General features: G+C 40.6%; 1 protein-coding gene across 1 annotated transcript in view; it reads right to left on the reverse strand.

Annotated features, from left to right (window-relative positions):
• ece2a (endothelin converting enzyme 2a) overlaps positions 1-27,816 on the reverse strand; it is a 108,453-nt gene that overhangs the window by 38,142 nt on the left and 42,495 nt on the right. Inside the window, exon 3 of the mRNA XM_030752686.1 lies at positions 17,975-18,258. Coding sequence (XP_030608546.1) covers positions 17,975-18,258 — 284 coding nt within the window. The remainder of the gene's footprint in view (positions 1-17,974; positions 18,259-27,816) is intronic.

Consider the following 27,816-nt stretch of genomic DNA (forward strand, 5'->3'; position numbering starts at 1 on the left):
TCAGGACGGATGACAGTGAGGAATCTACCGACAAACGGGAACAAATGGCTGTAATGACCTGCATATAGGTAACATATTGTCACCCTCATAAAATAATGGCCTAAATGTATTATTCTGAAACCATGAGTGCATCTGTATTTACTTCTTAAATCCATTTTTCTCTCTAAATTCTTTGTCAAGATGGTGGAAAACAAAGTTTCTTCATTACAACTACCTTTAAAAAAAGTCATACAGGCTGGACACTTAAATAAATCAGACTGGTATTATAATTTCAGATAATAGGGAACAAACACCAACATGCACATATGCATTCAATAAATGTAGATGACATACAGTAAACATGCCACAGAACAGATGTATTTTATATTGTGTTTATGTGTTGTTTGGATGAATTTCTGTGTGCATGGCAGGCCATCTGCTATTGTGAGTGGACAGTGTATGTTTGACTGAACACGTGCAACAAATCATCCAGAGCTGTGTGAAAATCTCTAGAGAGCCAGGAGGCCCCTGGCTCAGCGGTCCATCCCTTCACACATACCCACCCACCCACCCACACACACACACACACACACACACACACACACACACACACACACACACACACACAGAAGCACACATGTACATGCATATGTATGAAAATGCACGCACACAGACATTCTGTTAATCCACACAGCAGTTCAAGCACACACAAGAAGCAACCATGCATGTGACATAAACTAATATTAATTATATGTATATATATATATATATATATATATATATATATATATATATATATATATATGTATATATATATATATATATATATATATATATATATATATATATATATATATATATATATATATATATATATATATATATATTTAATTTTTTAATTTATTTATTTTTTTCCCGCAAGCAGACCCATATGCACTTGCACACCCTGTCTTTGATCCCGTGGTGAAAAGTCTACACATGCGCAATCAGCATTGCAATCAACCATGCTCCCACTCCCTCACGTGTGCTCCACTGCTCTACTTTCCATCTGCTAGAAGTGGAGAACAGAGGGCTCACTGGGCCAGCAGCCTTGAACACACACGGAGGAGGTTCAAACGGTATAGGTATGCATAAGGAACCTGGATAACACAAGCATATGTGCACAGTAATACACACAGTCATGCAAAGCACAGGGTGTCCACATTTAGTAATACAAAAATACACAAGCAGGCAAGCACCCGAATGCAAAAAACTGCAGTTTGGGATGCACATGTATTTCTGAAATGCATATATCCACCACAGCAAGTGGGCACACATGCATAAAAAAAGATGTGGGAGAAAAAAGTCTCACAAGGTTTGAGAGATAAACAGACATACAAGCAGTGATATTTTTTAAATGTTAAAAAATATATATTTTTACTATCAATATTAATCAGGTTTTGAAACATAATGATCTTGATCACCAAAGCTGGAACTTTTACTTCTCAAACCTTTACAGAACTACAGAGTCTATATGAATCAGATGAGCGTGAGTGCTGAAAGTAGAGCAGAGAGTGATATCATGTGAGGTGAAGATGCTGCATAAAGTAAAAAACTATGCAGGCACTTTAAAAACTCCCTAGCAGCCCAGCTCAACATTCATACCCCTTCTTAGTCATTATTTAAGTTATAAAGCTGAACACACAGGAATGATAAACCCAATTTTAGAGTCACTGTAACTTTGTATTTACTGTGAATAAGCACCCAATACATACAAAAGAAATCACATATAAATAGGAATTGGTAGGACTAATATTTGGCAGATATAAACACCAAAGTCAATATGGAACTAAATTTATGCACTTCATTCTGTTTTTAAGCTTTGCCTTTTACACAAATACAGAAGGGGTGATAGAGGAAAAGGAAAGTGTGAAAAGAGAGAAAGAATGAAGTGGATTGGTGTAATCCATTTTATCCTGGAACAAAAGGTTCAAACTGAAATGAAAACATGCCAACATCGAAACACAGACACTGAAAGACACACGAACACACCGAGCATTCAGAAAACAAAACAAAAAAAAAAAAAAATTAAAAGACTGAAATAAGGCTTGTGTGTGTGTGTGCGCTCTAATACAAATGTTCCCTTGGGGTTGTTTTCCCGGCAGCCATCCAAGCTTCCTGGTAATGGAGCAGGGGAGAACTGTCCACAGCAGGAGCCAGAAACAACCAATCAATGTCAATGAACATGTCTCTCTTTCACTCTCTCCATTAAGCCAGCTCAAGATGATGTCATGACATGAGTCTCTCCGCCATAATGAGCACACAGTTTAAAATGCACCGATTTTAGAAAGGAAGATATAAAAGCAGAAACCTCGGGGTCGTAAAAACAACTCCACCTGGGAAGTGCCAAAAGCTACAGCTCCTCAAATGCCTGGACCTGAAGATGGCTCCATATAGCAAGCCAATCCCCACAAACCGGTAAACTTCAGAGCAGAAATGAACATGCTTGAAGCCTGACACTAAATAAATAAATAAATACATTACTGATTAAAAACGCTGAGGTTGTATACAGGTATTTGACAAGTAGCAGGTTTCATATAGAACTTTGTCATTGTGTTTGCAGTATTGGTGCCTTTCAGAGCATTTTAATCTAATTATCTAACAAATAAAACATGCTGATAACTTAGTATTCAGTCCCATCATCCATACAAGATAACTTTTGGTTCTAAAAAACTAACATGGCAACGGCCAAATCACTAAATGTCACAGTGGCTACATCCATCTTTTATACTGTCTATTCAATAAATCAACACAAAGAGCCCTTCAGAATGCTGTGGCAGTTCTATTTCTTCTAGAAACAGCTACAGGTGCAAATTAAGGCTACAGTGCTACAAACCTGACTGCTCACCTTTATGATACCTGTTGAAAATCAAGCTTTACTGCTTGCTTGCGTACATTCAGCTTTAACATCACTCCAGGTTTCTTGCTGCTAGCATTGTTGTAATATGCTGTGTGTATAGATGCTTGCAAAGGATCAATAGTCGATGTCGTGTTAGCAGTGGATGGTTGGTTCTGGCCTGGGCACTGTTTGTACTTATTGCAACATTTTGTGCAATAAAAATAAAAGTAATGTCCACATCTCCACTTCTCAAAAGTTGTAGAGCGCTACCATTTTTCTCCTCCCACCACAGGAACTGAAATCAGCTGATTGTAGTGCAGGGAAAGAAAAGGGAATCTTTGATTTTTTAAAATAAAAAAAGTATCTGCCCATTATACAGATGCTGTGACTGAAGAACTTATGTAATGCAACTAGTAACAAGTGTTTGCTTAGTAACTGCAATGTGATTACTGAATTTTGTATAGTCATGCATAGGTGTAAGTGTAATGCCATTACAGTTACACCCAACACTGATGAGGATTAACTCTATGTACTGTACAGTGAATGGTTCAGAAAAACTTTTATGTTCTCTATGTAGGTTCATGTTTCTAAGGTCTCTCCTTCCCAGTATACAGGGGGAACTGTCAGTACTGTCAGATTGGCTGAGTGCAGTGGAAAATGTAGGAATCTACTAGATTATGTAAGATTACCAAGAAAAAAAAAGTCTAAGCCTCAGTTTAAGAGGGAGACTTATTGAAGGACAGAGATGGACGAAAAATGCAGATGAGAAGAGGAACATAAATAAATATAAAATTATTAGTTGTATGTTAGAGTAATTGTGCCAACAGACTGTGAGATAGCACCAAAGCTTCAAATCTCACTATGTGAAATGGGCTGGATAAAGTTGTCTTCAACTCTTGCCACACACCTACGCTCCTCTGCTGTTTTGATAATGCAGCACAATGAAAAAGCTGTGACCATATCACTTGCACTTCTTTGATTGATCAAAGGAAAGGACAGTGAAGCCGGTTGAGGCCCCAAAGGGCCAACAAGATATGCTCATTCTCAGAGTTGAGTTCAAGGTGATTATAACATAGGAAACCATCTCATACACTGGGTTCTAAATTTCTGGAATGGCTTGAATTTTCCACGGCACCTACCATCACAAACAATGATCCAGATCAGACTTCGAAGGACATGTTTCTGTCACAGCTGTCAACTTACATATGTGACAGCCTCATTACCAGGCAGACGGAGCACGTAGCACATGTACAGTTCACATCAAAACATGTGTACAGTTTGTGGTGACTAGAATTGTGCACATTATTCCAAAATATGTCCATTTGAAACATTTAGTTTTTAAAGGTTACTGTTAACCATTATGCTACATCATATTGCAAGTGTTCCAAATCTTTAATAAAAATGAGCAGTATTCAGTATTCAGTCAGAGTTAAAGGTGCGCCTTTTGAAACATGTTGGTTGCAGCAGTAAGGCACAACCTGCTAGCAACCAAAGCACTCACAAGAAGGTTTCTTAAATACCTCTTTTCACCAAGCAAATGCCAGTGACCTCCAGCAACCAGCTGGGGAATACCAGCTGTGTGATTGAGGCCTTAACAATCATCTAAATTAAAAGGTTTAAATTAGGTCCTAAAATGTAAAAAGGCTCTTCTCATTCTATTTCAATTCCTAAAAAATGCAAAAAAGCTGTCACAAAAATCTGTAAACAGATTTGTGTATGTAGTCTTATTTGTAGGGTTAAAGTTAAGTATAAACTGTACAATTTTGAACATATATGATTACACCTCATCAAACAGGTACACAACCCTATCCAACCTAGGACACACATACTGTATATGTATATATAAGAAGACCAGTTAAACCTGTGATCTGAAGCTAAACACAAGTTGTTTTGTTGAGCGTTACATCTCAAGACACTACACAATTTACAGACGGTATAAAAAACCTAATTCAGCTGTAAGTGATTTTCTAGACCGCACAGTCTAATTTTTTTCAGTCGTGGAAGGTCACTTCAACAGCCAGAAGCAAGTTGCACATCTGCTGCACACAGTAACGGCTTCACTGCTTTAACTCAGAGTATTTACTACAACTAACTAATACACTGTCGATGTGCAGAATTAACTAACTCAAGAACTAGGCCAAATTTTCAGCTACACTTGAGTATACTTCTGGACATTGCATAACCTCCACTTCAGTGCCCTTGAGCAAACAAGCTGCGTTTAAGACAGCTACTGTCATGATCCTGGGCCGGTGGCCCAGTGTTGAGTTCTTTTGTGAAGTTCTGTTTGTTCTATTTCTAGTTTTGGTTATAGTTTAGTATCAGGATTGTAGTTTGCCTTTGTTTAGTTTTTCATGTTAGTCCTGGTCTTCCCTGTGCTGTCTGTCTTGGCCCTTCTGTGTTTAGTTATCTTCCCATTGTTTTCTTGTAAATGGTATTTAGGTTTCCTCCGTGTTAAGTTTTCATACGCGTCATGTTTAGGCCACTTCCTGTTTTATTTTGACAATGTTGTGTCCTTGTGCTTTGTGTTTAGGTCTCGTTAGTGTATTTCGTTCACCTGTGTTGTCACCTGTTTCCCTTTTCCCTCATTATGTCTCTGTGTATTTAAGGTCTCTCTGTTGTTTAGTTCCTCGTCGTGTCGTCAGTCTTAACGTCGGTTGTTGGTTTTTTCTGCTGTGTGCTCCATGCCACGTCCTTGTTAATGCCACGTTCAAGTCGTTTGATTAAAGCCTTAAGTTCAAACCTCCTCGTCTGAGTCCTGCACTGGGGTCCTCTGCCTTGCCTGCACCAGCCAGAATCCTGACAGCTACAAAATAGATGTCTTCAAGTAAACTTGCCTCACTGATTGAATCCAAGGACTGGTCTTTACCTCTTTAAACAGGACTAAAGGTTAGCAATTAAAAGTGTTAGTCTGAGATTATATCCAATGAAAGAGTCTCCATAGCAACAGCTATTCACAGAGCGTGTCAGCCTGTGAAATAAATTTCACACTTCAATGCACTGCAGCTTCTACTGTGTTTGTGTGTCAACATGATAGCAATAAAAATAAAACTGTATTGTTGTTACATGTATTGTCCCATGACTTTATATACAGTATGTGTGTCCTAGATCAGATAACTGTGTGAGAAAGTGTTCTTGACTGGGATTTCTGGTGGATTTGATTTCACAGTCAAGTGCAGGTTTTTCCCTTGTTATTCGATCTTCTTTAACACGCAGCCCTGACCATTAAATATTGGGGCACATTAAGACACATTTTCATCTTCAGGCTATATACTTCATCACTTTCAGTTTCACATAAAATAATAAATACTGCATGAAAGGGCCAATGTCTCAGCTTTGACTTGAGAAAGTTTTCCTTCACATGCATATGAACTTGAGTGACATCCCATTCTTAATCAATAGGGTTAATATGATGTCAGTTCACCCTTTGCAGCTTTAACAGATTCAGCCCTTCAGGGAAGGCTTTCCACAAGGTTTAAGAGGGTGTTTATGGGAATTTTTGACCATCTTTCCAGACGTGCAGATGAGAAGGTCTGGCTCGTGGTCTCCGCTCTACTTGATGATCTATTGGGTGCTCTATTGGGTTGAGGTCAGGACTCTGTGGAGGCCAGTCAAGTTCGTCCACACCAAACTCGCTCATCCATGTCTTTATGGTCCGGCTTTGTGTACTGGTGCGCAGTCATGCTGGAACAGGAAGGGGCCATCCCCAAACTGTTAACAAAGTTGGGAACATGAAATTGTCCAAAAATTGGTACGCTGAAGCATTAAGAGTTCCTTTCACTGGAATTAAAATGTCAAGCCCCCACCCCCACCAAACTTTACACTTGGCACAGTGCAGTCAGAAAAAGTACCGTTCTCCTGGTAACAGTCAAACCCAGACTCGTCCATCAGATTGCCAGACGGAGAAACGTGATTCGTCACTCTAGAGAACACGTCTCCACTGCTCTAGAGTCCAGTGGCAGTGTGCTTTACACCACTGCATCCGACACTTTGCATCGTGCTTGGTGATGTAATGTTTGGATGCAGCTGCTCAGCAATGGAAACCCATTCCATGAAGCTCTCTATGCACTGTTGTTGAGCTAATCAGAAAGCCACATGAAGTTTGGAGGTCTGTAGTCAAGAAGTACATGAAACCCTTGTAGAGAACAAAGATTAAATGTTTAATGTTTTTAATATTTGTTCTCTACAAGGGCTTCATGTACTTCTTGACTTCCAGCACAATGCTTTTTGAACCAATTTTAATCTAACCTCCACTAATCTTCAAACAGCCTATGCACTGATTTCAAGAACAACAACTCAGGACAGATTTTCCATGAAACTCTAAAGGATGAAATGTTTATGCTCTCTAGCATGCGCTTGCAGCTATGCCTCTCCTTTGCTTCCCTTTAGCACCAACAATAATGGGCCCAATATACTCGTGTGGCACGTCTTTGTGGTCAGTTGTGGACTAATCATTTTTTTGTAACCTCACATAGATGCTGTTGCCACTGCCGCAGCTGGGTTTGAGGGACATGAGTGTATGATCATGGTGATTTTCATGTTGAGATTAAGATTATACAGAGGGAAATTTTGCAACAGACTGAAAAGATTAGGCTTTCTGGAAAAAAAACAGATTTCTTCTTCTGGTGATCTGGAGGCAGGAGCACGCTGAGTGGCAATACCTATCGTTTAAGAGAAAACTGCAGTGAGTTCTCATGCCCTCAGCGCTGGTATACAAGGTACAGAGCCGTTGCAACGTTACTGTTTGTCCGAAACATAACCAATACAGTGAGTATAATGGAAGCACTATAAGAAGCACTAAGTAGCATCACTGAATAATGGAGTCCATTAATTACTAACATCAAACACACTTCACGCTTCAAACAGTACTCTGCCAGTGTCAACACTGAGTAGGAAGCATGTTAAGACTAACCAGCTAGCTGCTATGATGGATAGCTAATTGTATGTGAGATATAATGACAATAAAGCTATTCTATTCTTTCTAAAAATTTGTTTACGCTGGCCAGTAAGCTAGCAGTATCTCATTTTAGCCAGTATACTCACAGTACTCTCTAGTAGAACATGCATGACATACAGTGCAAAGAGTAGTGCATTATAAGAGTGTAGCACAGTCTTGTGTGTGACTTATCATTGTTTGGCCAGTACTAGTGCAAGTGCAAGCACACACACACACACACACACACACACACACACACACACACACACACACACACACACACACACACAGGCTGACAGCGGTCTATGATAACAAGGGTTTTCTTGATGTTACACAGAGAGCACTGAAATAATTAACATCTATAGTTTGCCTCAACTTTTGTACACTTAAACCTGTATTTATATGATCTGCTCTCATACTAATGAGAAATAACAATCCACTGGTGTGAAGTGGTATCATTTGCCCATTTTCTCTGGTATATTTTTCTTTATGCTTTTACTTCAACACGATTAATCTTTGGGAATCTCTTTCAAAGCAGGTTTTAGATTAAAGTGTTCTGCACTGTTCTTCCTCCCCTCCCCTCAGTTTCTCCCTCTCCTTTGCTACCTTCTTCTCATCCGTCTCACACTGGCGCACTGCTCATTAGCTTTCTGTCAGTCTTGGTTTCTGTCTCCCACTCCTTCTCTTTTTCTCCCTCTCTCAGTTTCTCCTCTGCTGTCATCCACTCTTTTTTTCCCCCCCCTCACACCGATTCTTTTTTCTTTTGTGATTTCAACAAAAGTTTCTTCAGGGATCTCCTTCATTTTCATCACTCTCTCCTTCGTTCGCTATTTTCTCACCTTCCCTCTTTTCTTTCTCACCTTTTTTTCTCGCTCTCATTTCTCTCCGTCTGTCCCCTTGTTCCACTTTGTGAAAATGCTTTTTGTAAGAATTGAAAGTAGGCTCTGAAGCCACCACCCACATTCATGCTAAACACAGATTCACACATAAACAAGAATCGTGACTCGCTGTGGCCATAAAAGCCAGAGCAAGCGTACACTAGTGCTGAGGACACTGCCAGTGTGTTTGATGGTACTTACATAGAACTTCATAAAGATACATGTAAACCAACATTAAGGACATATGGACAACCATGAGCATGAATCAGATGAGAAAAATTAAAATGGAAAACAAATGCATTTTTGTCTTACTCAAATGGCTCTTAAACAGGCCTCTTCATGAGTTCAGGGAATTCAAATCTTCCCATCTGTCCACCAATCACACTCACTGATCCTTCTTTAATCCTTCCTTCTGTTATAGGAAAACACCCAAGACACCGTCCCTACAAACTGGCCCCACAGACAGCATTGTCTATATCCTTGTTTACTTCACAAGTCAGGGTTGCCCCTGGTTAAGCTTTAAGCATTAAAAATTTAAATAATTTGGGAAAACTGACATTTAAGTACTTCAGTCTAAGAACATTTTTCATGTCTCATCTTGGTGTATCATATAAAGCACTTCACTCACTTGTTGCTGTAACTATTAGGGTCAAGTTCAAATGAAGTCAATGAACCACATATTGCAACCCAGGCTCCAACTAATCACAGAACACAACATGGTGAGGCTCTCGAATATTTGGCCACTTTTGGATTTAGAATTGATTTACAATAGCTTATAACTGCACCATGCAATAACACCTTCAGCAAAGGCAGAGCCATGCTGCTTGGCTGCAGTGAGTACAGGCATAACACAATGTAATGACAACAGTGTTAAACAAAGAAAGTTGACATTAAATTGGTCCCACAAAAACTCAGCAATTTCTTTGCTTCCAGTTTTGACTTCTTTTCCTCCTATACCAGCACTGATGTGAAGGTATAGTCCGAATGGCAACACCTGCCATTCAGGAGGATACTGCAGTGGCTACCTGCACTGTAACGCTGTGCAATGAGGTCACCAGTGGCACACGCAGCAACAAATGTGGCAGGTATAATGGCCCCTGCTGTCAATGTAAACATCATGCCCTGTTGTCACATCCTTCTTGTCCCACTTGTATTTTTGAATCACTGCACCTACATACTTGATAAGGCTAAAAGCATTCACTCACCCCTTCAAATCATTGAATTCAGGTATTCCAATCACTTCCATGGCCACAGGTGTATAAAACCAAGCATCTAGGTTTGCAGAGTGCTTCTATAAACATTTGTGAAAGAATGGGTCGCTCTCAGGAGCTCAGTAAATTCCAGTGTGCTACCATGATAGAATACCACCTGTGCAGCAAGTCCAGTCGTGAAATTTCCTCTGTATTAAACATTTCACAATCAACTGTTAGTGGTATTATAACAACATGGAAGCAGTTGGGAACAATGGCAACTCGGCCATAAAGTGGTAAGCCACATAAAATCACAGAGCAGGGTCAGCGGATGCTGAGGCGCATAGTGTACAGAGATAGCCAACTTTCTGCAGTCAATCCCTACAGACCTCCAAGCTTCATGCGGCCCTCATATTAGCTCGAGAAAAGTGTGTAGAGAGCTTCATCGAATGGGTTTCCTTGACCAATGGTTTCTGAAAGCTGAAAAATTGCACTTCACACCCAATGTAGGGTTATTACAGTAACTGTTGCCGGAAGTCCGCAAATGGTTGCTCTTTTGAAGTTAGCGAGTCCGCCAGTGGGCCAATGGTAAATAAAGGGTTAAATCTTATAGAGTAAATATGGGATGTTACTCAAGTTCATGTGTGTGTGAAGACAGATGAGTGAATACTTTTGGCAATATAGTATTTAGCAATATGATTAATTCTGCCTCATTTGAGCTCCAAGGTAAGTCCCTGTCTCCTGACCTTATACTTCATCAGACTGTAAATTTTATTCATTCACATTAATTATTCAGTGTTTGAATTTCATATAGTTTTCCAGTATCAATCATAGAAATTTCTTTATAGTATTTAATCACTTACAGACTAATAACTAGTTTAATTTAAAAGTGCCTGGTGGTGTCGTTGAAAGTGGAAATTCACATGACTTTTGCTTTAAATCAGTGGTTCTCAAACTTTTTCCATCATGGCCCACTTCACCGGAAGAAATCTTTTCACGCCTCACACGAAGCACGGTTCCAAAGGGGTTGGAGGGGGTCACCGTTTGGACAAAGCGGCAGCACGACAGCTCTATGTACTGCAGTTTTTCGTTTCGCCAGCCACTATGCTAATGTACCTGCTAAAGTTTCCTTGTACCACCATGAGAATTAATCCGATATTCAATATTTGTTCCACATGACTTTTCTCCCAGGTTGTTCGCACCCCACCTGTCATGACCCTGCACCCCAACATTGGGGCACACTCCTCAGTTTCAGAAACACTGGTTTAAATTAGATTAGATTAGATTAAACTTTATTAATCCCTTTGGGAGGGTTCCGTCAGGGAAATTAAATGAATTGATAGTGACTATCAAATAATTTTATTGGTCTATTGATGCTAAATCCAAATCATCAGCAGAACCATCATGCTGGTAGGCTGCACATATTTTAGTGTAATATTCATAGTGTAATATTCAAATGAAAAGCTCTATACTATCCTTATTTATTAATTATTAATTTTATGCTACATTGTGTAAAATCTGACCACCAGATGTCAGTAGATTGTAATAATCTGAATTCTCATATGATGTGGGAATCTAAACAAACTGTTTATCAGCGGAAAGTGAGATTTTTAGCACACTCACGCCTAACATTAGCTAGCATGATGTTAGCTTATAACCAGTTGCTGTTGTTGCTTAGCCATCTTGTTGTCAACTGTCCGAAGACAGTGGGTCACATGTCTAATCTGCTGACAATAAGTAATGGTGGCAATAGCAGGAATAAATAAGCATGTTTATGCACATTTTCGTGTATTAGAGCCCTGACTTCAGTTCGGGAGATGAGGGTTCTAGCCAGAAAAAAATTTCAGCCTGGCGCATTTAGCAGGGGGCAGGGGTGTAGCATTAGCTTGCTTGTTTTAAATGCTAAATGCCGTGCTCGCTTGCTAATTGGGTGATGGTGAACAGTTAGGCTTGAATAGGACTTCTGCCCCGGGTCTTTGTGGGTAACCGGAAATCACCTCTGAACCCTACGTGGTAATCACAATCCTTGTGGATGTGTACTTACATTTCTCAAGAGGTGAACGTCAGGTTACGTAGTATGTTACAGCGTAGGGTTCAGAGAGGATTTCAATTTACGTTCGTAGGACCAATGCAGAACTCTAATACAGGCCTTATTACATAGAGTGATAATTACTTTTGCATATAAACCAGAAGAGTTACACTTACATATCATGCATTCAACATTGCACATTCCTTCCACTAATTGTCATGGTTGTGGGTCGGTGGCCCGGTGGGTTAAGTTCCTCTTCAGTCTCTTTCCCACCAACAGAGTTCCGGAGCTGGTGCCTTTATTTGAACCGTTAGGCGGGTTTTCCACCGCGGAAGCACTCGGTGCTTGGCCAAAAAACAGGTTCAACTCCGGCCCCGCAAACTAACTGGTCTCGAACCAAGAACACATGACAAAAGCTGCAGAAGGGCATGACTCTGCCATCTCAACATCAAGTTTTCTACCATATTACATGTGTATTACATGAGAAAAGTGAAGCGATTTTCACGGCTGTGAATTAGGTTGGGCTTTAAGGCTGAACTTGCTGCTTTGTATCAGCTTATATCACAGATAAAAAGACACAAAGTGTGTACTTGTTGTCTTGCTCTAATCGCTGTCTGTGTTTACCTCTGTGCTGCACATAGATGCTGCAGTAGTTTGGTTTGGTCCGTAAAAAGTATTCGCAGCACAATAAAGGGGAGTGTGTTCTCCCACGTTTGTGCGCTTCGGCTTCCGCGTCCAGACGAGGACCCGCCCACACTCACACATAAAGTAGGTGGAAATGTGGGCCCGTTCTATAGCGTATCGCCGGTTCATTGAAACCAGCACCAGCACTAGCACAAGCAATGGCTCCTCAGCAGTGGGAAAGTAGCATTTGTGTAGTTTTGTTTTGTTGTATTTTTCTGGTTGTGTTTCTTATAGTTTAGTTTCTCAGTTTGTTGTTTGGGTGTTCTATTTTTAGTTTCCCTTCCTGTTGTTTCTTTGTGTAATGTTTGATTCCCTCTGTCAGGTTTTCTGTGTTAGCTCTGCGTGTGTGTGCTGTTTGGTCACTTCCTGTTTTATTTTGATAGTCTTGTGTTCCCTGTGTCTCATCTGTGTAATTGTGGTAAGCTGTCATCCCCTCTGTTGTTAATCCCCTCATTAGCCCTTGTGTATTTATTGTCTGCTCTTGTCGGGTCCTAAGTCATTGTACATTTAGGTTAACGTCCATGCTGTGTATTTTGAGTTTCGAGTGTCTAGTTTTCAAGTATTTAGTCTTCGTGTAGCCTTGTTCCTTTGTGTTTATTTTCAATAGAAGTTAAGTACAAATCAGCTCTCACCTCACGTCCTGCTTTGAGGTCCTCTCTGCCCTGCCTGCCGCACCCAGCCGTGACACTAATGGGTTTTCAGATATCATGTAAAAGGCGTACACAACAAAAACATTATAACCCAGATGTTTTATCAATCCAATCAGCTGGTAAAAGCACTGGCTATGTTTGAATATCCATCATCATCATATTGTCAGCGTGACAAGGTCTCTCACAGCTCCTGGAATTTTATGTTTAATAGGAAGCCTAAAATTGTCCTTTTGAGCTCCCTTTTTCCTCTTCTTCCCCCTCAAGTTCATGCCGGTCACCATTTTGCTTTCTGAACCCCGCAAAATCAAGTGTGAACAGGACCATTGCAAGATCGTGCGTGCACATTGTGATCGAAACTGGCCATGCCGGTGGTATATTGCAAATTGCTATGAAGTAATACTATAGTGCAGCAATCTAGCCAGAGAAAGTATGAGTTTGGTATTTGCGACAGGGCGGAGTGCAGGGGGTATACGCCCACTTGCTAATTGCAGTCATAGAAGAGTTCCAAAAGCAAACCGCTGAAATTCTCAGACCGAGGAAAGACGACACAAACATGGCACAGTGCAGGGCAATCAACCGCTGGCTAGAACTCTGAAAAAGCAGATGGATTGGTGTACTACGTATGTAGCCAGTCTCTAGCCACATACATAAAACATGATGATGTGAAATGGTGATGTCAGTCTCGACCACTGTATTCAAGATGGCCGTGCAACATGGCGACTTCCACAAACTGGTGCCGACTCCTATGTATTTTTAATTGATTAATAATAAGTTTATGAGAATACATACACAAATGTATATTTATGAGTACAATTTTTTTTCTATTAAATAAACCAAAAAAAAAATCAACTCACTGTATTTCTAAAGTACTGGGCAAAAAAATGCTAGTGTTTTAAATCTGCATTAATATCACTTTTACTTAGTGCTCTGAAGCTGCTTCTATTAAATGAGTCACACTATGTGACCTTTTCCACTGTAACATTTATTGTAATTATATATATTCAGCCTGTGTATTAAGCATATAAGTTATACACCTGTAATTTTAACCTAAATTTTGAATTATACCTTACTTAGGCTGTTCAGTAAATACATTATGAGTAATTCTTCCCCATTCAGAAATCAGAAGTTTCCTACTTCAGTTAATAGTGGAGCTCTCTTGTCTTAATATGCGAAGGTCAAGCACAGCAAATGGCCAAAACATTGTCATTGTCACATTGACACAGTGGTGGTTAGTGCTGAGGCGAGCAGCTGAAGGGCACTCAGCTTCTTGCCACTACGCTGATGGCTGTGGAGTGGAAATGTAAAGTGCCACTAATTTCACTGTCAGAAAGTCATTTACAAATAAACCACACTGCTGCTTGTTGTAGAACAGCTCTCAAATCATCATAGGTGAACAGAGACACTAGTGGGTTGTGAAATAGGCAAAGGACCGCTCTGTAAAATGAACAAATATACAGTATGTAGACATTTACAGTTGATTTTTTTTTTTTAGCTTTGCCATACAAGAGCCACAAATGTCCAGTCTTTAGAAAAATCTTTTCATGTACCATAGAAGTAAATGAGGCCATGGAAAATGCTGACATATAACGTCATTTACTATGTATTTACTGACATTAAATGACCTTGATTCATTTACAGGAAACCACACATTATTTTGAATTTATCCTGCTACTTTTGGCTGCTACCTAGTCACAAGTAATTGTCACAGTGGGTAACTCATTAAATCAAAACAATTTTAAGGATGCTGTAAGAGATTCATATTCTGTGATTATCTTTAACATTTCTAAAAAATACTTTTTTGTAACCACATCCAAGAAAGAGACATGAAAAGTTTTCATGGTAAAAATGGTGGAGTAAGTGTATATACTGCGCTCTTGTACAAGGGTGTATACTACATAATATCTTTCTATTTGTATAATCTATAATAAGGAAGACACAATGCATACTTACAAGGTATCCACATCATATTATACTCATGCATGTACAGGAATATGACTACATAATGCACCTACACTACATAATCTGCTGATATCAATGCATTATGTATAATATCATTATAATCATAAGGCAACTTTGTAAAAAACATAATGCAACCATGTTGTTTACATTTGAGCAATATTGCTGAGCAGTAGGTATGGCTTTAATATTGCTCAATGATGCGTCATAGTCTGTACTATTTACATCCCTGACCAACATGTTAGACAGTGTTCAGTCAATCAGAAGATGGCATCACAGGCTAATCAATAAGGCTACAGTCTAGAACTGATGCTACTAGAAATAAACTGTCTCTTTACCTGGAAATTTGGGATTCCCCAATTTCTCACTCCCAGCTGTTCAGTGACCTAGGTCAGCTACTAGATATGGGGAATCCCCACTTTCTCCATTTTAGTCAATAATGGTCAAGTGGGTATAGCCAATCACACAGCACTATATGATTACATGATTAGGCTAAGCCAACCAGGCATGAGAAAGAGGCAGCATATCATTGAACTCAACAACTTCTTTGCGCGCTTCGAGTCGGGAAGCCGACAGCCCGCTGCGCTCCCGGCCGGAGGGGCGGAGACACTCACTGTGATGGAGTGCGACGTGAGGAGAGCGTTTAGAAGTGTAAACACCAGGAAAGCGGCTGGACCAGACGGTATTAGTGGACGTGTCCTTAAGACCTGCGCTGACCAGCTGGCACTTGTGTTTACACTGATATTCAACCTCTCACTGAAACTGTGTGTGATTCCCACCTGCTTTAAAAAGTCCATCATAGTCCCTGTCCCAAAGAAACCTCACCCCAGCAGCCCCAATGACTTCAGGCCCATAGCACTCACCTCTGTGGTGATGAAATGCTTTGAGAGACTCATCAAGACATTTATCACCTCCTCACTGCCTACCACACTCGACCCACTACAGTTCGCATACCGGCCAGACAGATCCACAGATGACGCCATAACCTTCCTCTTCCACAAGACCCTTTCACACATAGACACTGGTAAGGGGAACTATGTGAGAGTGCTGTTTGTAGATTACAGCTCAGCATTCAACACCATAGTTCCCTCCAGGCTGGTCTCTAAGCTGCTGGACCTGGGCCTGGGCCCATCCCTGTGCAGGTGGGTTCACAGCTTCCTGACCAGCAGACCACAGGTGGTACGAGTGGGTCACCTCACCTCATCCTCCCTCACCCTCAACACCGGATCCCCCCAGGGTTGTGTGCTCAGCCCTCTGCTGTACTCACTGTACACCCATGACTGCGAGGCCACGTCAGAGTCCAATGTCATCATCAAGTTTGCTGACGACACTGCTGTTGTGGGACTAATCTCCCACAATGAAGAGACAGCCTACAGGAGAGAGGTCTCCCGCCTGGAGAACTGGTGCCAGGAGAACCACCTCCTGCTCAACATCAGCAAAACAAAGGAACTGATTGTGGACTTCAGCAGGAAGCAGCAGAGGGACTACCATCCACTTGTCATCAGTGGTGCTGAGATGGAAAGAGTGGACACTTTCAAATACCTGGGAGTGACCATCTCACAGGACCTGTCCTGGACTCATCACATTAACATCACTGTGAAGAAGGCCAGACAGCTTCTCTACCTCCTCAGGTGGCTGAGAGCCTTCAAGCTCCCACTCAAGGTGCTCAGGAACTTTTACACCTGCACCATCGAGAGCATCATGCGTGGGAGCATCACCACCTGGATGGGAAACTGCACTAAGCAGGATTTCATGGCTCTAAAAAGGGTGGTTCGTTCAGCTGAACGGACCATCAGAACCTCCCTCCCCAACCTGCAGGACATTTACACCAAGCAGTGCAGGCTGAGGGCCATGAAGATCCTAAAACAGCCCAGCCACCCCGGACACTCTCTCTTCTCCCTGCTCCCATCAGGCCGGCGTTACCGCTGCCTGAGGACTAAGACTGAAAGGTTGAAGAAGAGTTTTTACCCACAAGCCATCCGTCTGCTCAACTCTGAGCCCTAACTGGACTATTATTGCACAATGTAAATATTATAATCTATAATTCCATGTAAAAGTGTGTATAGTGTATAGTATATAGAGTATAGTGTATAGTCTGAATTACTTATTTTTATTTTTATTCTTATTTGTGTGTGTATATATGGTTGCAGGTACAAAATACATTTCACTGTGCATTGTACTGTGTATAACTGTGCATGTGACAAATAAACACTATCTTATCTTATCTTATCTTATCTTATCATTAGCATAATGTATCATAGCATTAACAGCCTGAAATCCTCCATGTTGTTTACTCTCCACTTCAGATGACTACAGTCAAAGGGTACTAAACATCCAGCAATATGAATATCATGTTGCACATCCTTGAGGAGAAAAGAACACATAGGCCAAATTTCAGAGTCGTAACTCCTTGTGGTTTTGGAGTCTATAGACCAGTAAGGTTAAACCTCACAGATGCCAGGAAGGACAGTATGACGACAATATTCTCCCACTTTATTTTGCGTGGGAGGATAAAAAAAAAAAAAAAAAAACTGCTGCTGCATTGATAAGTGAATTAGCACATAAAGGTTGGATTTTAGTATTTACTCCTACTGAGTACAAATGAAAGATGTAGTGGTGAGTGGTAGTGAGTTTTCAGTGGGAAAACACATGGGAAAACACGGGTATACTTTTATAAAAATTGTCAGGTTCCCACAGACAGGAAAAAGAAACATTTTTGCTGAGTAATCCAAGATAACAACTGAATCTCAAGTCACAATATATGAAACTTTTGGGAAGACATTTTTTATAAAAATACCTCTGTGAGTGCTTTGTGAATGAAACACGCAGTTTGAGGTGACACCTCCCAAGGTGTTTTCTCATCCACCATGATGGCGTCCAGGGTAGCCTTCTCTAGTATTACATCAAAGGAGGCATCTGGGAATGAGAGCTGCCGCACGTCCATCTGATGCCAGGTCATACCTGGGCAGTGGTTATACCTGGCACTCATTGTCTTGATGCACACGGACGAGTAATCTATGTTGGTGATACTACGATAGCCAGCATTGTACATGTCCCCACTCATACTGCTGTTTCCACAACCTGAGGAAGAGAAATAAAACAGAAAGTGAGCCAGTGCATGGTGAAAAGTGCAAGAGATGAAAGGAGGTTATCAATTCAAAGAGAGGAATGAAGATGAAATGGGAATAAGGGAATGCAGAAGGATAAGCCTGAAACCAATTTATTACTGATGTTTCAAGCCACTAATATTAATAAAATAATAATATTAATAAAAAATGGTATGACCACTGTAGTATAATGCAATTAAATAAAGCCTTCCAAGGGAAAAGACACACACACAATGTCACAATTTGATCAAACTGTTGTTCAATATGAAACTTCACACTCCAGGGGGTTCATATAAATGTGCATTCAGCAGGTGCAGCTTATCCCAAAATGATGTCAAGACTCACAAGATCATCAACAGGCTACAAGGTTTCAACTTTGTCACCGAGCGCCACATGCATGAAAGCAAAGCAGGCACATAAAAAGAGGACAAAAGAAATGTAAGGGTAGCCTATCATGCAGGAAAACAAGATGAAAATAATATTCTCAATGTAGATTCTCACCTTTTGAATCATATGACTCAGATCATGTAGTTGGAGGAGGAGGAGTGGGTGAGTGAAGAAGATAGGAAAAGAGGGAAAGAAAAGGGTAGGAGGAGGACTTGTGCGGGGACATATACACCGTGTTGATGCACATGTTCGGTTTCTGTAAAGGTGAAGATTTGTGCTGCGTGTAGCATGATCATATTTTCTTGCACCTTATAAAGCACACACGAGCATGCATCTGTATTTAAGAGTTATCCATCTGGGGAGAGAGGAAAGTGTGATAAAGTGCAGGGCTGTGATATCCGGCAGCACGTTGGCATCGACACCTCGGTTGCAAACGTGTGGCTGGCGCTTGTTATCACCTTACTGCTTCTACTAATTACCAGCCTGAAAAAACCCCATGTGTGCCTGAGTGTGTGTGCAAGTGTCTAAGACGTATTCAGTTTGCAGCCTCACACTAAATACACATTTGTAATCTATTTAGGTGTGTATGTGTGCAGTACATGTGGAAATATGTTGTATAATCCTAGCTGGCATTAATTTTCACACACAAACAGCCGTAGACAACCTCAAGGCAGAAGATGTGAAGCAGAAGGCAATAAAGTCAGAATTAAAGGAGCAAGAATATTATACTGAATTCAATTAAATCACAGTATTGAAAGACAATCCTGCATCAGACAAAGTGCCAAACTCCCATAAATCAGCGGTACCCAAAACTTTTTCCATCTTATGACCCCCCTCAGCATCTTCAGCTTAGCATTTCTAAGCTGTAGTGAGTTAAAGGTTTTAACAGAAGATGGTTCCTGTTAATGCATTCTGCTTAGTAATGTAAAAAAGAAAGTCCGCACTCATTCAGTTCTAAAGTTTTGCCTGTCAAGACATAATGAATAAATCATCTGGTCCTTAGAAGGTCTTAGAATTAGTTAAAAACAACTTCAGATGAACAACAACACATGAAGCAGTGTGTAAAAAGTAAGTACATCATCATTACTGCTTCCACAGGAATTAAGAGGGAAGGTAGCAGACAGTCAAATAATCGAACACACTTGTTAACTGATCATCAGCAAGTGTGAGCAATTCTATAAAAGTTGAAGTTTTGGCAGTCTGCTGCTCTGAAGCATTTACAGTAGGTGTGTGTTAACACAATGCCGAGGAGAAACAACATCAGCAATAAACTTAGAGAACCAATTGTTCCTGCTCATCAGTCTGGGAAGGACTATAAGGACATTTTCAAACAACCTGGAGTCCATCACTTGTAATAGAAAAGATTACTCACAAGTGGAAAACAAGACAGTGGACATCTCAGCAAATTCACCCAAAGGTCAAACCATGCAGTGCTCAGAGAAACTGCAAAAAAACCTAAGAGCTGCATCTCAGACTCTTCAAGCCTCAGTTATTAGCGCCGGTCTCTGGCTGCATGACCGCAGATGCCCTGGATGAGTGATATGAAACAATCATTTCGTTGTGTGCCTTCCGTGCACAATGACAATGAGTTGAATCTAACATCTATAGTACACAATCAGAAAAAGACTGAACATGTATGGCTAGATTGAAATTGTTGCCAGGAGAAATCCTCTTCTCCTTAAAAAGAACATGGCAGCATGGCTTAGGTTTGCAAAGTTGAATCTAAACAAACCACAAGACTTCTGGAACAATGTCCTCTGGACAGATGAGACCAAAGTGAAGATGTTTGGCCATAATGCAAAGTTAGGCAAAAATCAAACACAGAATAACAGCACAAACACCTCACAACAACTGTCAAGCACTGTGGAGGAGGAGTGATGATTTGCAGCCACGGGACCTGGGCACCTTGCAGTCATTGAGTCGCCTATAAACTCCTCTGTATACTATTCTAGAGTCAGATGTGAGACCATCTGTCCGACAGCTAAAGCTCAGCTGAAACTGGGTGATGGAACAGGACAATGATCCCAAGCACAGCAGCAGAGCTACAACAGAATGGCTGAAAAGAATCAAGGTGATGCAATGGCCCAAAGTCCAGACCTCAACCTGACTGAAATCCTGTGGTGGGACCTTAAGAGAGCTGTGCATAAACGAATCCCTGCAAACATCAGCGAACTGAAGCAAAGATGTAAAGTTAAGTGGGCCAAATTTCCTCCACCACGATGTGAGACTGATAAAGTCATACAGAAAAACAATTACTTCAAGTTATTGCTGCTAAATGTGGTTCTACTGCTGAATCATGGGGTGCACTTAGTTTTTCATGCACTGCTTCTGCATTTTGGCTTAATTTTTGTTTAAAAGATAATTACAGAGTGCAATATGTCATGTATTGTTGTTCATCTGAGGCTGAATTTAAATCATTTTAGAACCTGCTGAGAACTAGATAATTTTTTTTATTATGTCCTGAAAACATTAGAATTGAAAGAGGGTGTAGTTATTAAGTTCAGAAATGAAGAAACCTTCTGGATGAGAAGTGAAACATCTTTAATATCCTAAAAAAAAGTCCAGTTTCCTTCAACTCAAATGTTCAAGACTTGTACTGTTTCAGTCAATTCTTTCAGTACTAGTAACACATAATTTCTGTTGAGCTAATCTTCCCATCTGACTATTGCCTAAGTACCCCTGATTAGAAATCACTGCCTTAAACATGATCAGTGTGCATTTTGCCTGATGGCTCTTCCTGAGAATTTGGTTCCAACACAAGGGAGGAAACTATGTCAACACTGCTGGTCACAGTCAGATAGTTGAACACTTTCTTTATGGATGACTGGAATATGAGAGAAGGTGTCAGAGTTGAATTACACAGGCTCAACAGGTTATTTTAGATAAGTTTAATCTCACTTTCCCTCTGCCAAAAGCAACAGGCAACAACTTTGGAAAACACACTATATGAACTTGAAAAAAAACAGCTGGAGATAGCACAAAAACAGTAGCTTCAACATTTGACAAACATGGCTAATTTCATAATAACTACCCAGTAAAACAAAGTCTCACTTCTTGCCCACGTTTGGTGTTTTACTGAGTGGATCAAATCGCTTCTGCTCACCCCTCTCAAATCCTCAAGAATGCCAGACATTGTTTCCAAAGGGATCTCCCCATAGGCATAGCTATATGCGTGTGTGTGTGTGTGTGTGTGTGTGTGTGTGTGCATGTTTTCTTTTTCCATGCACTTGGCTCCAAGAAGGGGTGTCACATGACAGCTCATTCCTAGGGGTTGTCACGACATTTATAGTTACCAGGCTGTCATCAAGGACACTACTTTTCTTTTTTGTGTCTGTGACATCAGCTGGTACCCCCCGCAACCTCTGACCTTTACAAAAAGACACACTCTTCTATTAGCCCGTGAACACATAGCCAAAGGACAGAAATCTGACATGATCTACTGCCACTATATTATAATCTGGGTGTAGAGAGGTGATGAATATTAGCTAAAAACCACTAAAGTTAATAGATTACTTAAAGTTATGGACATTATGTAAAGTTTAGGGTAACGGGTTAGAGTGGTGGTTCTCATATGAATAAATGTGAATGTTAAGGGAAAAAAAGAAGTACCATGCAGACTTTTATTTCACCAAACATTAGCCTAGATCTTTCTCTATGCAGAATCATTAATTTAAAAAAGTATGGTGGGTGTTTTGACGTGGGTGGCAAGCCAGAAAATGTTAAGAAACACTAGGTTAGGATGTTAGTGGGGTTAGGGAGTGCATGTTCTGTGTATGTTTATGTGACAAAGGTTTATTTAGGACATCAGGCCAGTTTAGGCCAGTCTGGAGCCTGAAGTCTGTTTTTCCTCTGGCTGGAAGCGAGGCAGCTAAAACCTCCTGATAGCCAGAGAGTACATCCTAACCGGATTATTTAGAGCGGCGGGCTGGGAGACTAAAGTTAGAGGTGTCATATCACCTCGTCCTGTGTGTGCAAGTGTGTGATGGAAAATGTGAGTCCTCCTGCACTTAAAATGTTTCATGCCATTTCCCACCAAAATACAAAAACAAACAGTGGTGTACACAGTCATCTGTTTGTCATATGTGTAAACAATTTGTTAGCTCAAGTGCATTCACTGTTTGCTTTTCTAGGTCCATTTATAAACAGTACTTCTACACAAAAAAGTTTCGTTTTGTTTTGTTTTTTTTAAATAAGACAGGAAGTAAACCAGCTGCTAGGACAGAGAGGAAAGTTTGCCAAACATGGAGGTGGTTCCTTCCGTCAGAGTTAGAGATGCTCTGTCCAACAATAGCATCAGGTCACCTGTTTGACCTGACAAAGCCTTTAATATTCAAGAAACAACTTAACATGTGACTTGGACAGCTGTGGAGATTCACCACAGGAAAGGAAACCTCTGAGGTAATCCACTGGAATAACCCTCCTTTCCTCTGCTTACACATATCTGGCTTCCCAAACGTGGAAAATGTGCCAGAAATAAAATTTCTGAAATAAACTAAAATGCTAGGTTGGTTTTTCCATGAACTATATGCATGTCAAAAAAAAAAAAAAGAAAAAGCACAACTAGCAGAAAAAAAAAAAATATTTGTCTTGAAAGTGTAATTAACAACTGGCGACATTTCTGTTCTTTTCCACAGGCAATAAAATTATCATCACTCTGCAGCAGTCTATGCGGGTGTCCACCTCATCTATAGAACATGGTAGATTATACCGTTACAGCAGAGCTGGTAAATCTAAACCTTACTGATTACCAAAAAAAAGTAAACAGAGCTTCTTTTCAATGTAAGTGCTGCACCAACACAGAATTAGACTCTAATTTAGAGTCTGTCTTACAGCAAACGTATCAAATTTACAGCTCTGTTCTAACAGCCTAATTTGTTTAGAGGCAGCTTCTTTGCCCCTCACTCAAAATGAACAGTTGGATAGTTGACCTCTGAGCTATAAGATTACTACCGTCCACAAAAACAGCATCTCTCCAGAGTCCATCTATGGTAAGGAGGGGTGGTGGGTGGGGAACCCCCTGCGAGCAAGCCAGCGGTGTGAAATATCAAAGCTGCTATCTCTGAGGTGAGCCGAACACAGCAGTGGAAACTCCATGATGTCAGAGGCACGCATGGTATTCATTCATATCCCAGATTGGTTTAGACACATTAAGGATGGCGATCGTGGCCAGTGCTGATGAAAGATGATGTACGCATGCACTCTAGCAACAACACCGAGCTCCACCGCCCCACACACACCGAGGCTGTGGGCTAGCACGAGGTAAACTGAAACCACGATGACACTTCACAAAGCTCGGCTGCAACTAAATGTCAACAAATGAAAAGTGTTGTGTGTGAAGGCAACATGTTATATATTAGACTACTCTCAAGAAAATGGAGAAAGAATTAGAATAGAGAAGAATTTTGCTTTAGGTAATCAGCTGTAAAGCTAACGGTTGTGCATATAATTGGTGATTAACTTTCACTGAGTGGTCACATCGGGTCACGAGAAGCCTGCACGTGTGTGTGGGTTTGTGTGTACTGAAACACTAATGAACTTAGACAGTGTCACATGGGACCTTGTTTTAACCAATTATCTCTTGTTATCTTCCCTACAGCCCAAGTTAGCACCCACTCTTACCTCTTTAATAATGCACGACTGCTTAGGCCAATATGACAAGCATTTTTACACATACTCAGACACAAATATGTGCAGAGATTAATCATTTATTTCGATAACTTTTAAGGCTGCAGTAGACACAAGACCGAAGTTTTGTTTTGTTTTTTATTGTCATTGTAGATGCAACATTTTGACAGCTCTCTGAAATATAAACTCTAAAAGTACCACAAAACCTCAAAGGTTTATTTTCTTTCAGTAGTACAAGTATTAAAGGTTAAAGTGTAAAGCATTTAAAGTGCACAGATAAGGTGAGCTAAACAGTATTTTAGTGCTGATTATGCAAATAAAGAGACTGATAGTGTGCTTGGTGCACACTAGATCCAGTGTGGGGGAATCTACAGTTTCTGCCAGAAAAGTAAAACAGGTGGTGTCCCTGGATTATATTTCATGTCACCACCGTCACCCTGTGCAGGAGTCTAGCATTCTTGAGGCTTTCTGTAAGCAATTTGAGAAAGTTTTGCTCATATCAGCACTCACCTACTTTGTCTTAAGCACTAGGTTGTTGTTTCAATTCAATTCAATTTTATTTTATTTATATAGTACCAAATCACAACAGTCACCTCAAGGCGCTTTATATTGTAAGGTAAAGACCCTACAATAACTACAGAGAAAGTTCAGACAACTGATATACATTTTCACCCTGTAGAACGTCATCAGAAACCTTAAAGATAGTGTTTGTTGTGTGCTGTTATGCAAAAACAGAAGAGCAGCATGCAGTCATGAGGGAACCTTGTGTTCAGAGGGTTGATAAGGTGCCCAAAACTTTTCTTCTGACATACATCAAATGAATCATGGCAGAGTGGCAGTCCTAGGTTAAGGTGCATCCAATAGTTTACTTCTAAAGTTAAAAGTCGAGCTAAAAATAAAATAAAATAAAACAACCTCACACATTTGTTTTGTTTTTCCTGGTGTATGTATGTATGCCATGTAAAGTCACATCCTTTGTCAATCTGTATGCTAATCTCTGCGGTTCCAGACACGAGGAGATGGTCGTTGGGATGAATGATAATACAAGCCTTTCAAAGCACTTCCTTGTTGCTGTTAATTTTGTGAAATGTGGACCTCATTTGGTGGCATTCCACTGGGAGTGACTGGTCTTATGGCTGGGTGAGCAGTGGGGTCAGTGTTCAAATCTCTGGATCTCCTGTCATGTCATGTCTGGAGGGAAGAATAGCTCTCTCATCAAATCTCCGACAGATCAGGGTTTTCCCTACCACATAAGACACTAATGCAGCACCTAATTGTTGTTGTGAAACTATGCTGAAGGTTCTCTATTGCTCTAGAGAGAAAATACACTCTAGTGTTTTTAATATGAGTAAGGGTTGTCTTATATTTGGTGACTAGAAACTAGCCCTAATGTAGCTACACAGCACATGTTCTCATGTCTCTTTATATCAAGTCTTTCTCCACCTTAAGCCTTTGGCTGGCCTGGTTCAATCTGCAGAAGTTTTGAAGGTTTGTTTTGCTAGCATGGAGAAACATAGCTACTGACAGGTAAGGGGACAGATGCCAACAGCACAACACTGTTAAAGCTTGTTCAGCTGCACATCGAGACAGAATGAGAGTGGAGAAGATTAACAGTGGAAACAGGTGAAAAAAAGGTGGACAGAATTTCAGCAGACAATAGATGAGGACACTGGGGACATGTGGAGTAATAAAATTCAAGGATAAGCAGGGATAAAAGAGAAGTCACAAAAGAGAAAAAGGAAAGCAGGTCACAATAAAAAGGAAAACATGAAAGAGCAATGGAAGAAAAAAATGTGTCAGGAAAAAGGATGAAGGGAGAGTTGACAAAATGTCTACAGCAAGATGGAAAAGAAAGGGGGAGATGAAGGGGAAAAGAGGGAGAGGGTGAGCAAAGGAGAGAAGGAAAAGGAGATTACCAACTGGGTGAACTAACCAGGCTTGTCTCCATGGTGCTGAGAGCCACCGGCTTTATATAAACCTCAGTATATCGAACTGAGTACACTTTCAGTGTTTTTAAAATCACATCATGTGTACATTCATCGCCAGCCAAATAAGGTGTCAGGTGGATATCTGAAAACAGCTGTGTGGTTCGGTGTGTGTGTGTGTTGCATTTCACCTCTCTGACACCATCTTTGCAGCTACCCCAGATTTAGATATTCTTCATTGAAAAGATTTTTTTCAAGCAGTTTCATATGCTTCAGAAAAGTTGCATCAGCAGCCAGATAAAATTCTCTCAAAAGCTCGGCTCTTCCGGCAAGTTCTCCGCACAAGTCTCTTCTTCTTCGCTCCACTCACAAAAGTAACTTCAGTTATGTAACCGGGCATACAAGATAATTAGCGACTGAATAATTAAGTGTGTGCCCATGATAGTGTGACTGTTTGATGGAGTGTGAGTGTGTGTGTCTATATGCCTGTGTGTATGAGCGATGGAGGACTTTTGGAAGGACTCCATTGTATGAATCTGCCTCTCAGCTGTGGCATGCAGCCTAAAGCTTCTATCTGATCCAAAACCATCAACAGGCACCAGAAACGGGAGCTTAGTAAATGGCAACAAGAGGAGAGAGAGAGCCATCTTTTCTTGCTTTTTTTTTTTTTTTTTTTGCCAGAAACTAACAGTTATCGAAAGCCACCCACCTCCATCCTTATATTACTATTTATGCCTTGTTGCTAGAATTCATATAATACCAAGAGTCAAGCATTTTCTGCACAATTTCTTTTTTAAACTGGAAGCCTGAGTGCTTTACACTTCACCCTCTGCACAAGAAAAACACTCACTGGTGGAAGCTGCAGCTCTACAGTCTGCATTTAAAATCCTCTCCATCCTTAACGAGGTCACACAAGAGCCAAAAAAACAACCGTGCTGGTGAAAGTTTGGAGATCAAGAACAATGGATAGAGCACTAACAGTAAAGGGTGGGCAGCTGTCAGACAAAGTGGGCGAGAAGACAGCAATAGGGGTGACTAAAAGTGGGAGTAGAAGAGTGAAACAGGGAGAGAATGTGTGGTAGAGAGCCCAAATCATGCAATGTGATCTGCCCTCTGTGTGAAACTTGAGAGCTAGCGGTGGTTTGGGGGGACACACAGGATGAGTCAGGTCTATCACTGAAGATCAGCTGACAACAATAACAACTACAACAACTGATCCTCCCTTAACATAATAAATGATTGCACAATTAAGCAAGTAGATCGATAACTACGATGACAATTAACTATTCATGAGGCACGTCTAGTAGCTTTTGTGTCCATTTCTCTCTCCCTACCAGTTTTCATCCCACTGAAGTGGCTGGAAAAAAAAGAAACTTTCATAAGATCCATCATCAGCCCACACGCTGCAGCATATCATAGCACGCTCTTCATCACATCATGGCATCCTCTGTCACATACACAGCTGCGTGACAAATTCAGATCTCTGGATGTCCTCTCGAGGGAAGAACATGTCTCTCATCAAATCTCCAGTAGATCTGGGTTTTTCCTACCATGTAAGACACTGGTGCAGCACCTAATTGTTTTTGTGGACCTAT

Source organism: Archocentrus centrarchus, chromosome 17 (genome assembly GCF_007364275.1).
Source record: "Archocentrus centrarchus isolate MPI-CPG fArcCen1 chromosome 17, fArcCen1, whole genome shotgun sequence".
In the NCBI taxonomy this organism is placed as follows: Eukaryota; Metazoa; Chordata; class Actinopteri; order Cichliformes; family Cichlidae; genus Archocentrus; species Archocentrus centrarchus.